This window comes from Vigna unguiculata, chromosome 2, assembly GCF_004118075.2.
Source record: "Vigna unguiculata cultivar IT97K-499-35 chromosome 2, ASM411807v1, whole genome shotgun sequence".
Lineage (NCBI taxonomy): Eukaryota > Viridiplantae > Streptophyta > Magnoliopsida > Fabales > Fabaceae > Vigna > Vigna unguiculata.
The window spans coordinates 20,540,323-20,559,283 of NC_040280.1; the positions used below are offsets into that span (position 1 = coordinate 20,540,323).

The following is an 18,961-nucleotide window of genomic DNA, read 5'->3' on the forward strand; positions in this document are numbered from 1 at the left end:
ACGTGTATACGCATATTTGAATTTTTTTTAACTTTTTGAACAAGCATATTATTAAGTTAGTATCTCTTATTTTAAATTAAATTTATTATTATTATTATTATTATTATTAAAAATATAATTTATATTTTTAATTTTTTTAATTGCAATAAAAGCAAAATTCAGTAATCTTAAAAGTAATCCGTAGAAATACTACAAAATACTAGTAATTTTTTAATGCAGTTTTATAAATAAAAAATCAATGACATTTAAATAAAAATAATGAATATTTGAGTGTTATATATATATATATATATATATATATATATCATTATATTTTTTAAAATAAAGTTTGCCTAAAGATTTCCAATGTGAAGAATGCGCCAAAAGGAAAATTTCCCGGCCAACTACATGAGCGCGCGAATATTCAAATGACGATATCAAGTTATTTGGATTCCATTTCATGATCTCTTTCTCTATTCCCGTCATTTCCTACTCTCTAATCCCTTCTTCAAAATGCGAACAAGAAATCGGAGTTAGCCTCGCCTTTGGGATCCAAACCTAAAATGGACGTTTCAGAGCTGGCCAAGAATCTCGATCTGTCAGATTCCAAACTTATAGTCCGAAAAGCTGCTGAGATCCGTGTCTCTGCGATGTGCAGTTTGATTCCTCCAGTCATAGGAGTTGTATGTCCCGATCTCTTTCCTCTGTCCTGTTTTATTGATTTCCCTTCCATTCGATTCTGAAGCTATTTGTTTGGTTTTCTCAGAGCGACGTTGCTAAATCTCTTATTTGCTTGGAAATTGCGGCCACAGGCTCGGTGTTCTCTTCTACCGATTCTCTGCGGTGAGACTCAGCGGAATGTCCGAAAAAGCTTACATCAGATCCTACAGTTCTCTCCACAACGGCCTTGGTGTCAAGTTCGTTTCCTTTCCCTTTCTTTTTTTCAGCTTTCATTTTTTAAAGCCTTTTATTCATGAAATGTTTGCTTGGTGTTTTTAGGACGACAATAGATGTGAGGGAATCGGCAATTCAGTTTGGTTGCATTCGTACTATTCCTTTCGTTTGCGACGGTCTCAAACTGTGAGTTATCTGCCACGCGTTTGATCAAATGCTAAAATGCTGTTGAAACTTCATGTATTGCTGCACTTTGTGCTATTTCTATTTTCATGAAGGTATAAGGATCGCTTTGTTTCGTCTTTGCCTACTTCTCGTCCTCTGCAAGTGCTGATTTCACGCGTTGCTTTTTATTTATGTGCTAAAAAACACAAGGTACCATTAAAGAACTTATTTGGATATTAAATAACTATAGGTGGTTATTTTAAGATGTTGATTGTGTCGAAATTTTAATATTATTAGGTAATTTTAGTATATAAGTCATTTCAAAAGGGTTTGCAATCGCAATTATAGTTGCAATCTTACTGTTTTAATAGTAAAATAGTCAATGATAGTGCATTTGCCTTCAATTTTCTTCGATATGAAGAATTGCGGGGAATGTCATCAACTATTTGTTTTGCTCTGGTTTAAGTTGTGGTAGGGGTTGTGTTTGTTTTGCAGCTCAAAGTGGACAAGCTGAAGTTAATTGAGCTCTGTGGTACATCTGAATCCGAGTTTTCAAGTGTAAGTGGCTGTATGTCTAGTGGATGTTGAATGTGCGATTATTTTATTTTATTTTTAATTGAGTGATGTTATTGATTTTGAACGGGGTGTGAATGGCCTGCTGTAAGTTTCTGTCACTATGAAGGATTTGTGTCATGACGTGTTTGGGGTTTGCAAAGGAAAAAAAATGCTAAGGAAGTGCAATCAAATCGAGGTATGTACCTTTCCTTATTCGGTAGTTGATCGTAATGCATTCTTAAATGTGAGCTATTTTGTCTATTATTTTAAGATTTACTTTGCATTGAACATTTGTTTTTGTATCCCATTGTTTTGCAGATTTGCTTGACGTTTTGCCAAGTAAAAGAAAAGCTGAGGATGGAGGTTATTTGTCCGATGATGGTCCTGAGGTACTAATGTCTAGCTTCTCTTTGTAATTTGCAGACATTTTGGTTTCCTTGTGAAAGTGTTTTTAACCCTGATGTTTTATAGACATTCAAACAGCCGTTGCATAAACATACTGTTGTTTTGAGTTAATTTTTTGCTTCTTAAATTATGAATAAAATTCCAAGATGTGCTTTGTATACAATTCTTTCATATGTAGCTCAACCTTAAGTTTTTCTTTTTTCAATGCTCATTGTTTTGAAGCTCGGCTTTCTCAATTTCCTTCAATGTTGACGCAACACATTGATGATGCCTTTCTATCTTTTATTGTGACTATATTTTTACTGTAATTCTGTGTTGCAGTATTAAAAAGACTACATCTTTCTAGACTGAATCCGTTAGTATCTCCTTTTCAATTGTAACCATTAACTATCATTTACAAACATAGTTGCAGAGTCCTAACTTGGGTAATTGACTAATTGTTCCCAAAGTCCTTTGTAAGTTAAAACCAACATCTGACCGGAGATTTCTTAACTCTTTCTTCACTTGCTATGGCATAGTCGATACATGGTGTACTTCACACAACAAACCGGGTGTAGAGTTAGGTGTGTTACATGGAGCGTATAGGGTTAGAGTTAAATCACTGACTTGGATATTATTGAAATACCCGCCAAAAGCTTACCTTTGTTCGCGTTCGCATTCTTGTGGTTTTCTTGAGATACGATAATACCGGCTGGCTCTCCAGGGCAATGTCTCCTCCATTTTAAGTTTGTGCTCAATATTCATAAGTATTTGCTTATTGTATGGTGTCCTCTCTATTCAGCAAAGGGTCTTTGTTAGTTGTTCCATTAAATTATAATGATTTTAGTTTGGCAAATAACTTGTTGAGGGATAATCGTGGCTTTAAAAATGTATGCACCAGGAAGTGTAGTTGAATTATTTCTGTTCTCCAAAATAAGTTCACTACAATCTGGTCTCCATCTCGAATTTGGTTTAAAAAGTGATGATGGTCACGATTAAATGCAAGATCCATCCCATGCGTTTCAATCCCTCTATTGCTCTTGTTTTCTCATCATTGTGCTGTCTTGAAAGTGCATTTAGTACTTTTGTTGGATATTTGCGGTAGGATGTGGTTTTCAAATTTTATGTTGATATAATTTGACTGTAATTCAAACTAACATTGGTGTTTATACAGCTTTCATGTTATAAAAAACGCAAGCAAATGGAAACACGTGATTATGAAAAGTGGAAATCCTCAGTTGTTGCATCCAATCAGCAAAACAAAAAAGAAGGTATTGAATCAATACTTGGATTTTGTCCTTATTGGCTAAGAGCCAAAGATTCGTGATGCTTGACCCCGTTTACTTTCTCACTTTTTGTAGCTCCTTGCAAACGAACCAAACAAAGTCGTCTCAACTTTATGAAGAAATCTTCCGCTACTCGGGAATTAGAGGCCATGTGAGATGGTATTGCTATGCCTTATGATAATATATGATTTTGTTAGAAGTTCAGCACACTGATGTCTCTAGAATGGAGCTCAATTTTGTCTAAAAATGTATTTTCTGGAATTTCCAAAGCATTAGTGTACAGGAATAACTCTTTTCAGGCCAGAATTCCAATTTTGTTTTCTTTTCTTTTTCTATCAATGTTAATTAGCTTTTAAACGGGTTGCTAATAGTTTGTATATGCGAAGAAGTTAATTCCTCCATTACTCGACATAACGATTTGACTTTTAAATTTTTAGTTCAGTATTTTAATTTTAAATGGGTTATAATATTAATAATGGTCAAATATATGTTTTTAATCTTTAAAATTTGATTTAAAATTGAAATTTATTTTTGTCTAAAATTTTGATATATTTTGATTTTTAAATTTTAAGAATGATTTAATATAATTTTTTTAATTTAACTATGTTAATTTTTTCTGATATATATCGAACGTGTTTTAAGTTTGTATTGAAATTGTTTAGATTGTTTTATGTTGAATGCATTGACAAGTAAATTCAATATATATATATATATATATATATATATATATATATATATATATTTAATTAAGATAAACATATTTCACTTTTTCAAAATATTTTTGAGCGATAATATCTTTGGTTGAGTTTTAACAGTCAACTCGGGACCTTTTTGTCATTTCATGAATTCAATTATTTCAAGAAAATTTTAAACAACCCTATTTTGATCATTTTTCTTAATAACTTCAAAATAATTTTAAACAGTTTTCTGTATTTTTTTTATAATTACTGTTTTTAGAGACGTACTTTTCATTTTATTATTTCCCCATCTCCAAAACGTTACTAAAAATTACAATCAAATTACACTCACTATGCCGAATTAAAAATTGTGTATCTCAAAAATAATTATTTAGAGTTGAGAATTCTACATAGTTTCAAAATTGATAGTATTTTAACAAACATAAGCAATTTCTTAAACATCTTAATATCATCAAAATTCTTGTATTACTTTGTTTTTCTCCTATTTTCATTTGGACAATTGTTGTATTGTATGCTCCTTTTTGCTATTCAAATGTTAAGCTTTCTTTTATGTTCAACCAAATATTATTTTCGTGCAAATTATCACACCTTTCATAGTTTCATTTTCTTTTAACATTTATTTTTGAGCCTCGATATATATATATATATATATATATATATATATATATATATATAATTGTACTTTCTTTTTCTCTTGTCATTGTTATTTCTTTTTCACCACTACTTTATTTTATTCCTTTTCCAAATGGTGGTGCCAAAAACAAGATAGAGAGATGAATCATTTGTTTGTTTGTTTGTTTTTTTTCCATAGCTTTAGGATTAAGAGTGACATCACATGACAATTTAGGTTGTATCAATGTATTCCATATATTTGATTGGAAAGTCAAGTCAAACAAATTGAGATTGGATTGTATTTTGGGTAGATTTTAAGGTGGACCACCTTCATGTATGAGAATATTGATACATGAATGGGAACATGGATTATAATGATGAAATCAAGATGACTTGCAAGTAAATAAAATTTCACTATATTGCTTAACTTTGATATTCTATTTGGAGCAATAATTTACTATACTATATGGTGATAAATCTACTATGTCATGCTTAGTTTCATCATATCATATGGTTGCGTAAACTCATGTCATGGCAACCCTTAAACATGTCCTTAAACCATGTTATTCCTTGACATTGACAATGTTATTCATACTATGAATTTGATATATGTGGCAATTTTGTTTTTGCAAAAAAATTAAAAATTAATTTTTTTCTTAAAAAATTAAAACAAATAACATATTGACATGTGACACCGTTAATAACAGCGTTAGTCATTTTTTTCTGAAAGAGACCTAATCGAAACATTCTTTAAAAAATTGGGATGTAATTGACACTGTTTTAGGAGTGGTACCAGATTGATACACCTATATCAAAGTAGGTACCAACTGAGTAATTAAATCTTACTATTACCATCTCAAGGAAGAAATTCATATTTTAAACATAATATAATACAAGATCTCTTTTTTTCATTAATTTATTTTTAACTTTGTTTGTTGTGAGTTCCTTTAATTGTTTATAATTTTCTATTTTAACTAATGGAAAATTACTTATCAAATTGTGGCTCTAATCCAAAATAAATCATTATATATATATATATATATATATATATATATATATATATATATATATATATATATAATATGATCCTTTTAGGTTAAGTATATACGTAAAAGAAATAGATAATCGATCAATAACAATAAATACATGATTTTGAAAAAAATAAATGCATTGCACTTAAGATATGATCCACAACATCATGAAGAATAAGTGAGATTATATGAATGGGCGAGTGTGATTAAGGTTGTGACATGATCTAATTAAAATCACCTCAACCAATTTATATTGGTGAACATGTGATAGACAAGAATAAGAAGGAAAAACATGATTAACATAATGAAATAAATTTTGTCAAAACTTGGGAAATTGAACTTGTTCACCACATTTACCCTTTGGAAGCAAAGGGCACTCAATAAAATCTGACCCAGAAGTGTCCACACACATGTAAACTTGGTAGAGTTGACTGTTATGAGCTGAATCTCTGTTACACTCTATTCCAGGGGTAAACCCAGTGCCCTCTTTTATAGCATTTATTATGCTATTTAGAGTGTAAAATTCATCATCTGGTTGAATCCCTGAAATTCATTCATTGCTATTAGAATTGTTTGAAGTAATTATAAAAAAGTTTGAAGTAATTAAATATTAGAATTGTAATGTGATTTAATTCAGTTTATCTTTTACTATTTAGTTGGGTTGAACTACTTTTAAAGTTCAATTTAATTTTAAAATAACTTTAAAATGTAATTTGTGCAAGTCCAATAATTAAAACTTTAAACAACATAGAAAGGAAAATGAAAAACATGTACCTGCATTGTTGAGGACCTTAAGGAGGTTTAGTTTTTTCTTGAGTTTGAGAGTTGCTTCAAAGTACTCGGTTTGATCAAGCTCAGATTGTGCACACGTGCCATGTTTTTCCCATTCGTGTGACCAGAACCTCATGCCATTGCTACTTGGGCAACTCAGAGATGGCCACTCCTTCTCCATGCTGCTTATAAGCTCTGAGATCTGCATCAATATATATATCATTAATGAGTTTTTAGTTCACAAATATTCACTAATATCATAATTTATAATTTTAGTAATTTTTTTTATGATCAAACTTTGTACGAAGTACCTGAGATTTATCAAAGACACTGTCAGGGTCACAGTTTGAGGGCCATGAGCCATCATTGTAGTTAGGCCAAAGTCCATGAATGCTGAAATCTGCAGAAGGTTTCCCAGTCTTAGGATAACAGCAGCTCTGCCTTGTGTCACAGTATGCTCCTGGCCACTGCATAGAACCATAATACATAAAATGTGAACATTATGTTTTTTTTTTTCCTAAAATTAAAATTTGTTTCTGTCTCAAATCTTGATATATTTTGCTCTTCAAATTTTAAAAATAATAGATATAATTATTGAAAGTACACTTTTTTTAATATGTTATCAGAGTCATTATTTAAAAAACCTATCCTAGTAAGATTTTTTGGACATTTTATCTCATCTATTATCGGACCGCTAACAGACCACCCATTTCTAGATCTCATACGAGATGTATATAGCTCAACGTGTGAGCATGTGTTGTATGTCTCACATCGATTAGAGATAAAACAATTTCATAGTATATAAGTGAAGTGCAAACCTCATTTCATAATTCGATTTTGTGAGATTGAGTTAGGTTTAAAGTTATTACTACCGATAGTCCTTCTAATCTAATTACATAAAATTTTTTTGATATAATAAACTCCATTTCAGGTTGACGACCGAATTTTAATTTTGCGTATAGATTTAAGAATTAAAAACATGTTTAACCTGATTCAAAACATATTTATAAATGAAAGTTAAACAAAACACATTACATTGCAGAACTCACGACTTACCTGCTGAACAAAGTAGAAGAAATCAAAGTCCTGAGAAAGGCATGCAACTGATAGACATTGCAGTATCAGAAGTTTGGATATAATACAAAAGTTGAGTTTCATCTTTGATGCCTGCTTCCTCTCAAATAATTGAGTTTTTGGCACTTCACAAGCAAACACACAATGAAAGATAATTAACAAAGTAATGTTTTTATAGGCCAGAAACTATTACATGCTTGCAATAAAATGATGCTCAAGCTTACAAGGCATGTTATGGAGAATATGCGAATCATATCACACTCTTTGTCTGTAACTTCACGTACTTGTATCCAATGTGTACACCAAAACGTGCCCTCTAAGCTGTCATTAGCTAATCAACCAATTAACTAACTAACGTGTATCCAATACTATTTCACTTTTTATAGCTACCAATACCAATAAGTTATCATATTTATTGACAAACCTCCAAACCTAATAAATATTTGATAATTCACTCTGAACAATATTCGTTAATTTATTTTTATATCTAATATTTCATTATTTATTTCTGAAATTTCCAGATGTTTTTTTAGTTTTTATCATCTTAATATGAAGTGTTGTACCTAATTTGTATTTATATTATTATGTTAGAAATAGATTTTAAGTTTAATTCAATCTCTTACAAAATTTGGTTTGTAAGATGAGATTTATATCCTACTTATATAGTATAAAATTATCTTATCTCTAATCAATGTAGAACTTCCAACGATCTATACAAACATATCCATAAATTCCGTTTACTTTTTTCTGCCTATACACGGCAAATAAGTCCCTGTGACAATAATTTATTATATGTGGAAGAAACATGTTTGAAAGTTTAGCTGCAAATTTAAACTAAGAAGATTTGAATTATGGATGTGAATTTTAACGTTGTGGTTGGTTGCAATGTTAACGACGTAAAGTCAAGTTCAAAAGCTTTGTCCATTGGGTGATCTTGCTTGCAAGTAAGTCAATTTTGGCTTATTGATTGCGATCTTAGCAACAGAAATATACCAACTAGCACAATCCATTTCCCATTGCAATTTCTTCTAATAGTTCCTATCACTTACAACTTCTTCTTTTCAATTATTATTTCCTTGTTCAAGCGATTTTAGATTAAATTTTCTTTTGTTAGATTTAATAATATCACATAATTTAAAATTAAGATTAAAAATAATTTAAATATATATCTTCCTTTTTTACTTCTTTAAACATAAAATTATTCTTTTAAATTTATTTTAAAGATGAAAATGTGATAGTACTTTCGAATTCCGGAACAGACAATAACTGAAATATGGTAATAAAACTAAAAAAAGCTTGGAGTAAAAACATATTTTAAACATTTTTCTTTTCAATTCTTATATTTCAGATAAAAAAAGCTTCAAAGTTTTGACCTTTATCAAATTTAGATGAGAGACTAAAAAGTTTAGAGATAAAAAAAATGGTAAACCCAATCTTAAATTATATGCTTTCATACGTAGACATTAATAAAATTTAGAGATAAAAATTTAGTTTATTTGAAGGACTTTGACGTGTTCCAATTGAATGCTTCTTTGTTCGTATGCCAGGTAACAGTGTGGATCCAGATCTAGAACTTCTGAGACAATGCAACAAAATTTGTTTTCAACTTTAGTTATAAATAAACTAATGATAAAAAAAAAAAACAATCACCTTAAACAACATTTTTTACCTAAATAAATATTACTACTCACTTTTATCCAAAATGGAGGAAAAAAAAAACTCATATATATTATACTAGACTTAAATATAAGAAAATGTTTACTAAGTAAATGTATTTGACGTGATTATTTAAAAAAAAAATCCTTATCTTTAAATCCATAATAGATCTAATGAATGTGAGTAAAGATAGTTAAAAAAAATTGTATTTTTATATCAAATTATTAACTTATTTAACATTTTCTTAATTAGCACTAAAAAATACTCTTAAATAATAAAATTGGTAATGACCAATTTAGACAATAATTTATAAAATAAAAAATAATCGATTACTAAAATAAATACTATTATGAATAAAAAATTATAATTAATCATTAAATCAATCATTAATTAATTACAAACTAATTTAGAAATTAATTCCTATGATAGTTGAAGTTTACAATTTATAAATTAATTACTTTGATAATCAAAGTCTTAGTGGTTATATTTTAGAAATCAATTATAATTTTTTATTCATAATATTAATTATTTTAATAACAAATAATTTTATAATTTATAAATTGATATCTAAATTGATTAGTACAGTTACTAATACTTTTTTGTCAATAAAATTTATTATTAATGGAAAATTTTCTTGTGAAAACATATTTAATTAATATAAAATTAGATATTTTACTTAATTTTAAATGAAGATACAATTACATTAGTCTATTTCAAGAAAAGAAAAACAATTAGTTACATTTGATTTGATATTTTAAAAATTTTAATTCTTGATAAAGAAATAATTAACGTGAATGCATATTGGATTAAAATAACACTATATTTAGTTACGTGCATCTAAGTTACTTAAAACTTTTACAAAAACTTAATTAAAATTAAAAATGACCAAGCACAATTATTTTTGTGAATATGTTCACTTTTATCCTCAGCTTTTAAACTACATGCTCATCTTACATGAATGTGAATTTTAAACAAACAAAAAATATCAGAGGTGATTAATATATTACACTTCAGTTGAATTTATTAAAGAAAAGTGTCTTTTAAACCAGTATCTGAAAAGATAAAAATCTCCAATTCTTAGGACTTATTCCCACAGATTCTCACCTGCATATTGAAAACAGAAGTTGCAGAACTGTTGGCTATAATTGTATACACCATTTCATTGAACAAAGCACTTTCATAAGAAAATGAGAACATTTATTGAAATATATGGTAGATTAAGTTACAGAGTAGAAAGATTTTCTATAAACTTGTACTCATTCTTAGAACCTAAAAAGATGGGAACTCAATGTCTGAGCCACATTTTCCTCTAGGGAATACAGAACACTCAATGAAATCTGAACCAGAACTGTTGACACATAAGTAAACTTGGTATAGCTGGCTGTTCCCAGATGAGTCCACATTGCACTCAATGAATGGAGTGTACCCAATTGCATCCTTTATAGCCCCTTTTATGCTGCTCAAACTGTACGATTCTCCATTTGGTTCAATTCCTGACAACACAAAGTGCAGAAGAAATAGGAGATTCAGTGTCAATAAATCATCTACAAGCTTATATAAAATTCTTGATACTACATTCAAATCAATTTAATGATTCATGAGGTAGTTTATAAAAGATATCAGATACCACTTTCAATCTAAAATTGAGACACTGAATATAGGATTAACTGTGTATTGTCTAGTGTGTATTGTCTAGTGTTAAATATGTTCTTAGTTCTTAAACTTATATACGAAATCAAAATTTGATTTTCTTTTAAAATTTGATATATTTTAGTTTCAAAACTTTAAAAATTAATAAATATAATTTCGGTTTGACATTTAAGCTAGAACGTGTCAAATCAGTGCAAACAACTTAAATGTCATCTTAAAATGCATTTGACCCGTCAAAAAAATGCGTTTAACATGTCAAAAAAATTTAATATAGATGGATTAGAATAACTATATCCATTTGTTTTTAATGTTTGAGGACCAAAATGTATAAGTTTAAAATAGAAACGAATTTCATCGTATAAAACCATACTTAACCCTATTATTTAATTATTTAGTTTACTCATTTTTACTTGATCTAATACTTTTAACCGCTGTTGGAAATAATGAGTCAAAGTTTCGTATCAATAAAAAAAATAAAGTTAAACACTATATATGAAAGACTCACAAATCCATTGTTGTAAAGTTTTGGGTTAAAAGTGGTGTTAAATGCATTGTGTATATTAGACTAATGTTATATATATAGAACCATAGTTTCCAAAATGTGAAAAATATATCCATTATTAACTCAGCTTGAATTTCTAACACAGAAGAAGATGTGCTATTTATTGAAAAGATTGTAACGAAGAACCCTAAACATGTACCTGCAGATGTAAGAGCTTGGAGGAGGTTGGCTTTTTTTCTGAGGCTGAGAGCTGCTTCAAAATAGTCATGTTGTTTGAGGACTGATTCTGAACAAGTTCCATGTTTGCTCCATTCATGGCTCCAGAATGTCATTCCATCCCCACTTGGACATGCAAGTGTGGGCCAATTGCTTTGCAAACTACTTGTCAGATCAGATATCTGTCATCATAGTCAAGACAAAATTACTGCCAAATTAACCATCATGCAAACAGAACACTGTTCACGAATAAAATATATTCAGATTCTGATTTCAGAGTTAGAACAAGTCTTTTCTTTATTTCAGTTAGAAAATATTCCATCACAACACGTTCAAATGACATAGGTTTCTAACAATAGTACAACACACTATGTTCTTAAGAATATATTTGTTATCTGGTGGGTTCCACCGAAGAATACTAAAGAAAAAACAGACTGGTTTATCTGGTGAGCGATAAGCATAACTTTTCCATAGCTTGGTATAAAAGGAACATCAGAAAACTGAAATTTACTTTCATATAAAAACTTGTGTTGAAGAGCCAGTTACAAGGTTTCAAAACGTGATTCTGAGCACAATGTAAAAGCTTTTGGAAGTTTTCAGTTATATTTCCATCAAAACTACAGCTGCATGGTTCAGTTTTTTTAAAGTTTCTTGTGATATTAAACATTATGATAATATAACAACTAGAATTTAGCAACATATGATTGCACAACATAAAGTTGAACACGTTTGTGCTGTGAAGGATAAAAGGCAAAACACCTTTTATGGCTTTTGAAATTGGATACAATAATTGTGTGCCAAAAGCCCTTTTGAGTCAAATGGAAGATACAGAAGAGGAGACAGGAAAACAGTCCTTACAGCAACTTGCATGATATATTATGACAAGAGAAAACTTAGATAACATCATATGTTTTTATGTTATTTATAAATCAGAATAAAATCTTACATCAATAGTCTTATATTACTTAGAAGTCGAAATCAAGATAAAATACGGTTTAATTAAGACTATTTGACGTAATAGAAACACGAGACCCGATTGATGTCTAAGGGGAATGACATTAAAAAATTATGAGATATGATATGATAATGAAGCACCTGAGAAGGGTTGAAAGGGTTGTTAGGATCACAATTAGAAGGGTATGAGCCATCATTGTAATTAGGCCACAGACCATGAATTCCAAAATCTGCATCAGGTTTTCCACTTGTGGGGTAGCAACATTTCTTCTGTGTGTCACAGTATGATCCAGGCCACTGAAAAACCAAAACTTGAAACAATGATTCATTAAAAGTTCCTTGTAATGCATCAATGCATGATCTTTCAATGAAATTTTACATTACCTGTTGAACAAAGTAGAAGAAATCAAAATCCTGTGAAGCACAGAAAAGGGACACATAGTGCAGCAGCAGCAGAAGCTTGACCAAAATGGAATTTTTAGACTCCATTTTCACGTTCTTAGGATTGGTGTGATTTTTTATGGCTTTGATTTTGAGTGAATGCTACAACTATGGATTGGTATATCAAAGATTGATGAAAATGAAAGGTAAGATGAAACCCAAATGCAGAGTATCAGAACGTTACATATATATATATATATATATATATATATATATATATATATATATATATATATATATATATATATATATATATATATATATATTCGTTCTCTTGTCTTAATTGTCTGATATGGTTAACGTGTGTAACTGTTGCAGAATACCAGTAACATGTCCGCACTCTATTTTCTTTCTTTTTTAAAAAAAAATATTAATATCATATATCGACTTTCCAAATCTCCACGCTTAAATGTAAGATATATTATTTGGAAGCTTAATTTTATTAATTTTTTAAAATAATGTGTATTTTGCCTTAATTATGTGTAATCCTAGCACTTGAATCAAGTGAACTTATCATAGATGACAAAAGTGTCCATTACATTGAATTTGCAATCATTAAATAATCCAAAATAACTCTACAATGATTTCATGCATCTAATAGTGGTTGTGTAAATTTTAATATTTAGCATTATATTTTAAGAGATTTAAAATTATTAATGATTTTTTTAAATTTCCTTTTACCTTGTGTTTTTTTTTTCTCTAATATCATCTTTAATTACTTTTAGCTTCTTCTTTTTTTAAATAACTCTAGATTGATTCCATGCTCCTAATAATGATTTTATTAATTTTAATATTTAATTTTACGTTTTAAGAGTTTTGGAATTATTAAAATTTTAAATTTTCATTTTACTTTGTGTTTTGCTTTTTTTTATTCTGAAATCTCATCTTCAATTACTTTTAGTTTTTTTTTTTCTTTTCCATTTTAAATTTTCCTCTTCAAGTGCATAAAAGACATTAAATCCCATAAAATCATATTATACTCTATTTCCTTATAAATCGTGTTTTTTTTCTTATATTATGACTCGTATATAAATTTCCACATTAAATCAAAACAAATTTAAATTAAATTCATTTCTTAATTAGTTATTTAAGTATTTTTTTTTAATTTCTATAACTTCAGTAGAAAAATGTAATTTTCTTTCATCAACTTTAAATACAACATGATATTTGCTATTCGCTATTAAAACTAAATTTTATTGATTAGAATCACTTTCGAAACTATATATGTACTTATACTACATCTATTTTCCCTAAAATAATTGTTTGTCAACTAAATTAATTCGTATATTAATTTTATTTTTACATTTTTATAGTATTTTCATAAAGATGGTTAAAATGGGTAAATTCAACTAATTATTCTAAAAATGAGTTAAATTGGGTTAAATTTACTTTGATATTACATTTAAAATTCAACCTAATGTAAGGAGGTGGCAAGGATTGGATTGACCAATAAAAATAATAAAAGCACAAATCATAAGACAATTGTTAATTATTTGCAAATTTGCAGAAACACGCGTTTTAACGGATTTATATTATAATATTTTGTTTTTTAGTTCAAATTTAATTTTTGTAATAACTTTTATTATTTTATATACTAATTTTCATATGTTTTTTAATTAATACTTATATAATTTATTATTTTTGTGTGACTTTTTAAAATTTGAGATATAGTTTGAAAGTTTTAAATTTATGATCAAATGGGCTTAAAATCGTCTTTGAGAAAGAGAAGAAAAGGAATCTGGAAGAGAAGTGCACTTGGAAATTATAGAAAAAGAAATTATATATAAGAAATGTGAGGGAATCAGTTTTAACTATTATTTAAAAGAGATATGAGACCAAGAAAATGAGTAAAAAAATGATTTTATGTAAATTAAGGGACATATATGGAACTAAATTGGGTAAAACAATCTATATTTTAACTCCAATTAAATGTATTTAAAATTTTAATACATGTTATTTTCATTAAATGTCTATTTGTGGCTGTGACGTTCCATTTTAATAGATTACTCTACCAAATAAAGCATCACAAAATTTTGATAACGAGAATCAATCAGATCAACATGAGACGTACGAAAAGTAACTATTACAGTCATCCATAGGGTTGCCCTCAAGGCAACTAATACAAAAAGGCCTCATGGCCACGAACTACTCCTAAGACATCCAAGCAAGGAAATCTAGGCTGCACCGCTGCGTCTCCCGGATCCATCTCGAACCTCCCTCTCATCTGCTCCCACCAGAAGGTGATCATCGCAAAAGAGGAAACATAACAGAAACAACACAAAATGCAAGGGTAAGCTAGTGCAATTTAATCTTATCATGGTATAAAGGAACCAGTGCGTAAACATTCCCAGACATACAACACAGAGGCACATAATTCATGCTATGACAAGCAAGCAAAACACTATGACTCGATTATCCGGATACATATATTAAGATCGGATTCACTGGACGCTTGCACTTGTGGTGGCCTCTACTGCTCTGCAGAGCCATTGCCAATGGGTTTCACCCTACCACGCACAAGGTTAACCTTCAAGCATCTAAGGCCATTATCCTGCCAAAGACTAAGGTCTCCCGCCACTCTCACCACTTGGGTCAGATTGCTCTACCTGAGACTCACTGACCCTTTAGAGTTTCGGGATGCGATCCTTACTTGAATCCATATCTTAATATATACACTACACGCCACCATGAGGTCTCCCCACGAGACTCATGGAATTACGCCTATCACACCAAATTCATATTTCATACCATATTCACCACCTTTGGCTTGAAACATCCAATTCTCATGCAAATTCTCAACTAACCAACCAAACAAAATCCATGTGTTATTCATGCCAACATACAAATTTTTAGTTCATAAGATTCAAACAACCACATAAACATATCCACATGCTTTAGGTTTTGGAAGGAAGGGGTAAATAAATAAATCACAAATTCATCCATCAAACAGAGAGAGAAAACAGAATTGGAACCACCCGCTGTAGCAGCCTCGCTCAAGCTAGGAGTAGTCGCCCAGGCGAGAGGAGCTGTCTCGCTCAGGCGACTGGCTCTCGCTTAGGTGAGCCTACAACATTGGGTCCTGGAAGGTTTCACGATTTCTCGCTCAGGCGATGCAGTCTCGCCTGAGCGAGCTGGCCTGTCGCCCAAAAATGCAGCCCCTCGCCTGGGTGAGTGCTCGAGGCAGAACCAGGGTGAGCATTCTGATACTCTCGCCTAGGCGAGACGAGCTCGCTTGGGCGAGAATAGCAGAGTTCACCACTCTCAACCCACATGCAATGGCGGAAACAGCTCAGATCCACTCCCAAATTCACATGCAACTCCATTTCATTCAACAAAAGCACACCACACACGCATGAAAACATACAACGACCAAAAACAGCCAGTAGTGATTTAAAACCAATGAATCTAGCTTCCCTTACCTTCGTTTGAGCTCCAAAAACAACTAGACCCTAACTATGTAGCACAACAGCTCCAAGAACTATGACATTGAGCTGAAACTGGAAAAAGAAGACAACACGAAGTTAAGAGTCTTAACCCTAACTTGACCCACGCGTTTTAAACAGAGTAAAGAGGAGAAGGAACAACCCTGAGCTCTAAAGGTCAGCTTACCTGGAAAAAGGGGAGAGTTTTGCTAGCTCAGAGATGTGAGGATGGAGAGCCCTAGCAGAGAACTTGGCTTGAGGTGAAGAGAGGGAACAGAAGCTGGTTTCTGAAAAATGAAACAGAAAGGAAGGGGTTAGGGTAGGGGTCCTACTGAAGGGCTGGCCTTGGGCCTCCGAAAAGGCCCGGCCCAAAACTTTATAGTACTGAAAAGGGGCTTACAATATCTCCCCAACAACAAAATTTTTCGTCCTCGAAAAATTAGACTCACCAGAACAGATGCGGGTATGAACTCCTCATCTCCTCCTCTAGCTCCCAAGTCGAGTCACCTGTCCCCCGGTCCCAGATGACCTTCACAAGACTAGTGGCTCTTCCCTTGCGCTCCTTCACTTGGCGATCCTCTATAGCCACGGGCTGTACTACCACCTGGAGATTCTCCCTGACTTCCACATCCTCCGCCTCCAACACATGTGATGGGTCAAAAACATACTTCCGTAGCTGTGAGACATGAAAGACTGGTGTAGATTAGCCAACTGGGGTGGTAATGCGATCTCATAAGCCACGGGCCCTATCCTCCTCAAGATCTGATATGGACCCAGAAACTTAGGAGACAGCTTCCTTGAGCGGATAGCCCTCCCCACACCAGTGGTTTGGGTCACCCTCAAGAACACATGCTCCCCAGCCTCAAACTCTAGGGGCCTCCTTCTTCGGTCTGCATACGCCTTCTGTCGACTCTGAGATGCTTGCAACCTGTCTCTCACTAACTGCACCTTCTCTGTGGTCTGTTGCAACAACTCCGGGCCAACCAAATCTGACTCACCGTCTTGGTACCAACATAAAGGAGTCCTACACCTCCTCCCGTATAAAGCCTCATAAGGCGACATCCCTATGCTCGCTTGGTAACTATTGTTGTAGGTAAACTCCACCAGCGGTAACATCTCGTCCCAACTGCCAAGATGATCCAAGATACATGTCCTCAACAAGTCCTCCAAGGACTGAATCAATCTCTTAGATTGGCCATCCGTTTGAGGATGATAAGCAGAACTCATCCTCAACCTGCTACCCATAGCCTCCTGTAGTGCCTGCCAGAACCTGGAAGTGAACCGGGGGTCTCTGTCAGACACTATGCTACTAGGCACTCCATGAAGTCTCACTATCTCTCGGATGTAGAGCTGGGCCAACCTGGCCATAGACATTCTGAGATTCACCGCCAAAAAGTGAGCACTCTTCGTCAAACGATCCACCACCACCCATATAGCATCATGTCCTCTCACGGTGCGAGGCAAGTGGGTAACAAAATCCATGGCTATGCTATCCCACTTCCACACCGGAATATCCAAGGGCTGGAGCGTTCCACCGGGTTTCTGATGCTCCACCTTCGCCTTTTGACACGTCAAGCAAGCGGATACAAACTGTGCAACTTCTTTTTTCATGCCCTGCCACCAAAAGTTCTCCTTGAGGTCTTGGTACATCTTAGTCATGCCAGGGTGCAGACTAAGACGACTCTTGTGTCCCTCCTCAAGGATCAACTTCCTCAACTCAACATCCTCTGGTACACAAACCCTGCCTCTGAATCTCAACACACCATCACTGCCCAAGGCAAACTCCTTGGCTTGATCCGATCCCAGTAACTCTTTTACCTTCTGTAGACTAACATCCCTTGCTTGTCTTTCTCTGATTAAGCCCAAGAAGTCACTAGATATAACTAAGGTGCTACACCTAATGAATTCCGGCTCCAACTCAAACTGTAGCTTCATGTCCCTGAAACTCTCAAGCAACTCTAACTCTTTCATCATCAAGTGTGCCACATGCACTGTCTTCCTACTCAATGCGTTTGCCACCACATTCGCTTTTCCTGGATGATAGAGAAGCTCGAAGTCGTAATCCTTTAAAAACTCTATCCACCGCCTCTGCCTCATATTCAGCTCTTTTTGATCAAAGAGATACTTCAAGCTCTTGTGGTCACTAAACACGCGGAATCGTGCACCATACAAGTAGTGCCTCCATATCTTCAAAGCAAAAACCATCGCTGCTAACTCTAGGTCATGAGTGGGGTAGTTCTTCTCATGAACTTTCAACTGCCTTGAAGCATAGGCCACCACCTTCCTCTCTTGCATCAAGACACACCCAAGTCCCTGATGAGAGGCATCACAATAAACCTCAAAGGGTTTACTCACATCTGGAATTATCAGAACTGGAGCACTCGTCAACCTCTGCTTAAGCTCCCTGAAGCTCTCCTCACACCTATCAGTCCATGCAAACGGTTGATCTTTCCTGGTTAGCTGTGTCAGGGGTGCTACTATCTTAGAGAATCCCTCTATAAACCTTCTGTAATAGCCAGCTAAACCCACGAAGCTCCGAATCTCAGTCACTGACTTGGGACACTCCCACTGTATCACGGCCTCTACTTTAGCTGGATCCACAGCTATACCCTGAGCTGATATCACGTGCCCCAAGAACTGCACCTCTCTCATCCAGAAGTTACACTTTGAC

General features: G+C 32.6%; 2 protein-coding genes and 1 pseudogene across 2 annotated transcripts; 1 reads left to right on the forward strand and 2 right to left on the reverse strand.

Annotated features, from left to right (window-relative positions):
• Positions 1–353: 353 nt before the first annotated feature.
• On the forward strand, positions 354–3,620 carry LOC114173211 (annotated as a pseudogene).
• Positions 3,621–5,757: 2,137 nt separating this feature from the next.
• On the reverse strand, positions 5,758–7,632 carry LOC114173109 (ribonuclease 3-like). Its single transcript, XM_028057332.1, has 4 exons — positions 7,432–7,632; positions 6,687–6,842; positions 6,379–6,577; positions 5,758–6,147 (listed from the first exon to the last, which is right to left on the reverse strand). Exons 1-4 carry the CDS (start codon positions 7,531–7,533, stop codon positions 5,924–5,926), a joined length of 681 nt encoding a protein of 226 aa, XP_027913133.1. The 5' UTR covers positions 7,534–7,632; the 3' UTR covers positions 5,758–5,923.
• Positions 7,633–10,280: 2,648 nt separating this feature from the next.
• On the reverse strand, positions 10,281–13,031 carry LOC114174339 (ribonuclease 1-like). Its single transcript, XM_028059175.1, has 4 exons — positions 12,812–13,031; positions 12,569–12,724; positions 11,457–11,655; positions 10,281–10,598 (listed from the first exon to the last, which is right to left on the reverse strand). Exons 1-4 carry the CDS (start codon positions 12,914–12,916, stop codon positions 10,375–10,377), a joined length of 684 nt encoding a protein of 227 aa, XP_027914976.1. The 5' UTR covers positions 12,917–13,031; the 3' UTR covers positions 10,281–10,374.
• Positions 13,032–18,961: the final 5,930 nt, after the last annotated feature.

Excerpts from the sequence above, each read along its gene's own strand:
- LOC114173109 (XM_028057332.1), bottom strand. The coding sequence starts at position 7,533 with ATGAAACTCAACTTTTGTATTATATCCAAACTTCTGATACTGCAATGT. Across the intron at positions 6,843-7,431 it reads TCTTCTACTTTGTTCAGCAG|TGGCCAGGAGCATACTGTGA; the intron begins GTAAGTCGTGAG and ends GGTTCTATGCAG. Across the intron at positions 6,578-6,686 it reads GTGTCTTTGATAAATCTCAG|ATCTCAGAGCTTATAAGCAG; the intron begins GTACTTCGTACA and ends ATATTGATGCAG.
- LOC114174339 (XM_028059175.1), bottom strand. The coding sequence starts at position 12,916 with ATGGAGTCTAAAAATTCCATTTTGGTCAAGCTTCTGCTGCTGCTGCAC. Across the intron at positions 12,725-12,811 it reads TCTTCTACTTTGTTCAACAG|TGGCCTGGATCATACTGTGA; the intron begins GTAATGTAAAAT and ends TTGGTTTTTCAG. Across the intron at positions 11,656-12,568 it reads ACCCTTTCAACCCTTCTCAG|ATATCTGATCTGACAAGTAG; the intron begins GTGCTTCATTAT and ends CTATGATGACAG.